The sequence below is a fragment of the Scylla paramamosain genome, chromosome 49 (assembly GCF_035594125.1).
Source record: "Scylla paramamosain isolate STU-SP2022 chromosome 49, ASM3559412v1, whole genome shotgun sequence".
Taxonomy (NCBI): Eukaryota; Metazoa; Arthropoda; class Malacostraca; order Decapoda; family Portunidae; genus Scylla; species Scylla paramamosain.
In genome coordinates, this window is record NC_087199.1 from 2,017,501 (window position 1) to 2,023,165 (window position 5,665).

The 5,665-nt window shown below is 36.5% G+C and overlaps 1 protein-coding gene across 1 annotated transcript in view; it reads right to left on the minus strand.

Moving 5' to 3' along the window:
* Positions 1-4,566, minus strand: part of LOC135095426 (F-box/LRR-repeat protein 2-like) — a 13,488-nt gene extending 8,922 nt beyond the window's left edge. The window contains 2 exon segments of the mRNA XM_063996260.1: positions 2,070-2,137; positions 4,233-4,566. Of these exon segments, the coding sequence (XP_063852330.1) occupies positions 2,070-2,137; positions 4,233-4,403 (239 nt within the window). The 5' untranslated portion in view covers positions 4,404-4,566.
* Between the last annotated feature and the right edge of the window lie 1,099 nt (positions 4,567-5,665).

Genomic DNA, 5,665 nt, shown 5'->3' on the forward strand with positions numbered 1-5,665 from the left:
TTTAGGAATATTTCAAGAGTTTTAGGGCAATTTTAAGAGTTTCAGGGAATTCTTAAGAGTTTTAGGTTTATTTTAAGTTTTAGGTCTATTTCAAGAGTTTTAGGTCTATTTCAAGAGTTTTAGGGCAATTTTAAGAGTTTTAGGGATATTCTTAAGAGTTTAAGGATTATTTTAAGAGTTTTAGGGTTATTTTAAGAGTTTTAGGGCTATTTTAAGAGTTTTTAGTTTTTTTTTAGGATTTTAAGAAGTTTTTAGAGTTTTTAATTGTATAAGAAAGACCAAAGATGATTAAAGGAGGATGAGAGGAAGGTGTAATGAGATTTTAGGATTTTTAAGGTTGTTTTTGGGATATTTCATTTTATTCCTTTATTTTTAAGGTTTCTTGATTTTGTTTGTGATTTTAAGGGCGATTTTAGGGTTTTTTAAAGAATTATTGAGTTACCTTTTTTTTTTTTAGGGTCTCAGAAGTGATTTTTAGGTTTTAGGGTTTTTTAAGGGGAATTTTCATTTAATAATTTATTTATTTATTTATTTATTTTATGATTTTTTTTGTGGGTTAATTTAGTTTTCATTCATTTTTTTTTGTTCTTTCTTTTTGTTCTACTGGGATTTTGAAGAAGCTTTTTGGGGTTTCTGATGATATTTTAGGGCTTGTCAGGGTGTTTAAGCTTTATTTTAGGGTGTTATAGTTTTTTTTTATTTTTAAGGGTGTTTTATGGTTAACGAGGGAGTTTCTAAGGTTTTCGAGGCAATTTAAGGGTTTTCAGGAGTTTTTAGGGTTTGTCAGGGTGTTTTAGGGGTTTTTAAAGATGTTTTTGGGTTTTTAAGGGTGTTTCAGGGTTTATAAGGGTGTTTAAGGATCTTTAAGGGTATTTTTGTTTTTTTAAGAGTATTTTAGGGTTTTTAAGGGTATTTAAGTTTTTTTAAGAGTATTTTAGGGTTTTTGAGGTTATTTTTAGGGTATTAAGGGTGTTTTAGGAATTGTGAGAATTTTTTAATTATTTTTTTGTCTTTTTAAGATTTGTGAGGGTGTTTCAGGGTTTCTGAGTGTTTTTTTTGGGATTGTGAGGGAGTTTTTAGGATTTTAGGGCTTTTAAGGGTTTTTGAGGATATTTTAGTTTTTTTTTGTTTTTTTAAGGTGTTTTAGGGTTTTGAGAGTGTTTTAGTGTTTGTGATGGACTTTTTAAGGTTTTTGAAAGTGTTTTACATATTTTAGGGCTTTTAAGGGTGTTTAAGGGTCTTTAGGGATATTTAAGGGTTTTGAGAGTTTATTTAGGGTTTCTGGGAACATTTTAGAATTTGAAAGGGAGTTTTTAGGGTTTCTGAAGATGTTTAAGGGTTTTTTTGAGGGTGTTTAAGGGTTTTTAGGGTGTTTAAGGGTTTTTGGGGTGTTTAAGGGTTTTTGGGGTGTTTAAGTGTTTTTGGGGTGTTTAAGGGTTTTTGGGGTGTTTAAGTGTTTTTGGGGTGTTTAAGGGTTTTTAGGGTGTTTAAGTGTTTTTAGGGTGTTTAAGGGTTTTTAGGGTGTTTAAGGGTTTTTAGGGTGTTTATTTTGGGTTCATGATGGGGTTTTAAGTAATCACCGAAGCTTTTAAATGATTTTGTCCAGTTTTAATATTTTTTTTATATAAAGATTCTACTGTTTTGTGGAAATTAAATTGAAGAGCAATAAAATCTGATGAAAAAATGCAAGTTGGGTTTTATTTACTGGAAAACAAACAAACAAATAAACAAGAATCATATATAAACAAGTCACAAATGAACAAACAAAAAGAAAAATAAACAAGAAAATAAACAAATAATCGTAAACAAACTAATAAAAATTAACAAACTCATAAAAAATCAATAAACAAACAAATAAACAAACAAACAAACAAGTGAATAAATAAATACAATACGAATCCAATAAATAAATACCCCCCAAAAACAAACAAACAAACAAACAAATAAATAAATTGAATACAAATAAAACAATAAACAAAAATCCAAACACAAACAACACTCACAAGTCCCTCCCCCCCAAAAAAAAGAAAATGGAAAAAAGAAAATGGGAGTCTGGTTTGTTTACTTACTGCAGCAGGAGCTCCCGAGGCACCTTCTTGTTGATGAGCGCCTCATCATCCGAGAACACCTTGGTCAGCTGCAAAAGAGGGAGAGAAGGGGTGTGAGAGAGAGGGAGAGGGAGGGAGGGAGAGGTTGGTTAGCTGCTATGAATGAAGGATAGCAACTAAGAGAGAGAGAGAGAGAGGGAGAAGGAGAAGGAGAAGGAGAGGGAGAGGGAGAGGGAGAGGGAGAGGGAGAGGGAGAGGGAGAGGGAGGGTTTTGGAGATTGGTTAGGCTGGTGAGTGAGCGAGTGAGAAGCAGGCAGGGAGTTCCAGAGTTTAACAGAGAAAGGGATGAATGATTGGGAATACTGGTTAACTCTTGAATTAGGGAGGTGGACAGAATAGTGGTGAGAGAAAGAAGAAAGTGTTGTGCAGCGAGGCCGCGGGAGGAGGGGAAGCATGCAGTTAGCAAGATCAGAAGAGCCGTTAGCATGAAAATAGCGGTAGAAGACAGCTGGAGATGCAACACTGCGGCAATGAGAGAGAGGCTGAAGACAGTCAGTTAGAGGAGAGGAGTTGATGAGACGAAAAGCTTTTGATTCCACCCTGTCTGGCAGAGTGGTATGAGTGGAACCCCCAGACATGTGAAGCATACTCCATACATGAGGAACACCACTGTTAATAGATTTAGGAGAAGAACAGTGACCATCTACCACAGCAGCAACAGAACGGTCAGAAAGGAAACTTGAGATGAAGTTACAGAGAGAAGGATAGAAACCGTAGGAGGGTAGTTTGGAAATCAAAGCTTTGTGCCAGACTCTATCAAAAGCTTTCGATATGTCCAAGGCAACAGCAAAAGTTTCACCAAAATCTCTAAAAGAGGATGACCAAGACTCAGTAAGGAAAGCCAGAAGATCACCAGTAGAGCGGCCTTGACGGAACCCATACTGGCGATCAGATAGAAAGTTGTGAAGTGATAGATGTTTAAGAATCTTCCTGTTGAGGATAGATTCAAAAACTTTAGATAGGCAGGAAATTAAAGCAATAGGACGGTAGTTTGAGGGATTAGAACAGTCACCCTTTTTAGGAACAGGCTGACAGATAGATAGATAGATAGATAGATAGATAGATAGATAGATAGACAGATAGATAGACAGATACACAAATTTATAGACAGACAGAAAGACAGTAAGAGATTAAACACAAAAATTAAATGGGAGACAGAAAGAGATGGAAAGAAAACAAAGGAAGAGGAAAAGGAAGAGAAAGAGAAGAATAGGAATGAAGACAAGGAAGAGAAGAAGCAGATAAACAAAGAGAAAGAAGAACCAAAGAAGAGAAGGACAAAGTAATAAAGAGAATAAGGAAGAGAAAAAAACAAAATGAGAAGATAAACAGACAAAGAAAAAAATTAAAGAACAATAACAAAGAAGATAGAAGAAAAGAGAATACAGTAATTATGATAAGAGAGAGAGAGAGAGAGAGAGAGAGAGAGAGAGAGAGAGAGAGAGAGAGAGAGAGAGAGAGAGAGAGAGAGAGAGAGAGAGGAAAACATGATAAAACAAGCACAGAAACAAACAAAAAAAAAAGAAAACAGGAAGGAAAATATAAAGAAAACACGAGAATAACATAATGAATGAGGAACAGAGAAGAAAGAAAGAGGAGGAGATGAAGAAGAAGGAAGAGCAGAAGGAGGAGAAGAGAAACATACCAAAATAAACAAAACAACACGAGAAAATAAAAAAAAGAATAAAACAATAAAACACACTGATAAAACGAAGAAGGAACAAAGCAAGTGTGAAGAAAAATAAATAGGAAGAAGAGGAGGAGAGACAAAATAGACGAAAGAGGGAAAGGAGAGGGAGAGGAGGAGGAGGAGGAGGAGGGGAGGCCGTCTTTGTTATGTCCATCAGCTGTTCTCACCATAGCAAACACGGGTCACTGCACCACTAGCCACTCTCCCCACGCCTCTCCCTGCACTCTCACCGGCTCTCCTAGCACACACGCACGCACAGAGCAGGAGGACAAGGCGGAGGAGAAGCGCGGGAGGAAATTAGATGGAATTCTTTGTGTTCGGAGTCAGCTGTTTACATGACATGGCGCAGACGATATCCCAACTTCCCACTCACCGCTGCCTCCCTCCTCTCCCCAAGCCTCCCACACGGCTCTCACACACCCTCTCCCACTCACCTCCAGACGGTTCATGTTGTTGGGGTTCATCATTTTCATTTTGTAGGAGAGCTTTTCCCAAAACTGGGAAATGAGAGGGGATATGTGAGCCAGGGTGTTTGTGTAGCCAGTCGCCTCTGTCTCTACCCGAGGCGCCGTGCTACCTGACTCCCTATTGGCTGACTCCACCATGCACCCTTGTTTACACCTCTATCTCACTTCTAGGCCTCTCCTCGATGATATACGTGTTATCATCACTAGTTTCAATGTTTAGCTGCTGGGTGGGGAGGTGTTCTAACTGTCTAGCAGGGGATATATGGCTGGTTTTTCGTCATTTCTAAGGGGCCGAAGAAAGAAAGGTGTCGCCTCGCAAATTTTTACATATCTCGCTTATCTGTCTCTCCTCGACGCTATACATGTTATTACACGCTGTTTTAATGCTTACGTAATGTGTTGTGACTTGTTTTGGTCGTGCAGGAGAGTGAATATAGTGGGGCGACGAAAGAAAAGTTTAATTTGTCAATATAAACTTATTTTTACGCCTCTATATCACTTTTCTGCCTCTCCTCGACCCTATACATGCAATTACACAATGTTTTAATGTTTACCAGCCGCGTTGTGAAGTTTTTTTTAGCAGTGGTGGGAGTTTAATAATAGAGATTTTTGTAGTTTTCTAAGTGAAATCGCAAATGAAATATCTTAGCTCCAAAACTTCTTACTTTTATTGTTACTGTTGCTTTTACTACTTCTCTCCCTCTCCTCAACAATATACATGTCATTCCACGAAGTTTTAATGCTTATTTGGCGTGGTGTGAGGTGTTTTAGCTGTGCACGAGAATGAATGCATATAAATATCAATGGTTTTCGTGATTTGTAAAGGGCGATGAAAGAGAACCAAATATTCCATGCCAAACACAAAATAATTTTCTTTAAACTCGCAGAAAAGAGAGGAAAGGAGAGAGAAAAAGACTCAAAACACAATAGCTTATCTCCAAAACTTAATTCTTCTCTCTAAACTCATAAAAAAAAAAGAGGGAAGGAGAGAGAAAGACACAGGATACACAATATTCAATTCTTAAAACATAATTATCTTCTGTAAACTTCACAAAATAGAGAAAGAGAGAAAAACCATTCCAAAATATATGATTCTTTATAAACTCGTAAAATAAGAGGGAAAGAGAGAGAAAGAGAGAAAGACACAAGATACACAATATTTTATTCTTAAAACATAATTATCTTCTGTAAACTTCGCAAAATAGAGAGAGAAAGAGATAAAAACTATCCCAAAATATATCATTCTTTATAAACTCGTGAAAAAAAAAAAAGAAGGAAAGAGAGAAAGACACAAGATACACAATATTTCATCCTTAAAGCATAATTATCTTCTGTAAACTTCACAAACATAGAGAGAGAAAGAGAGGAAAATCATCCCAAAATATACAATTATTTATAAA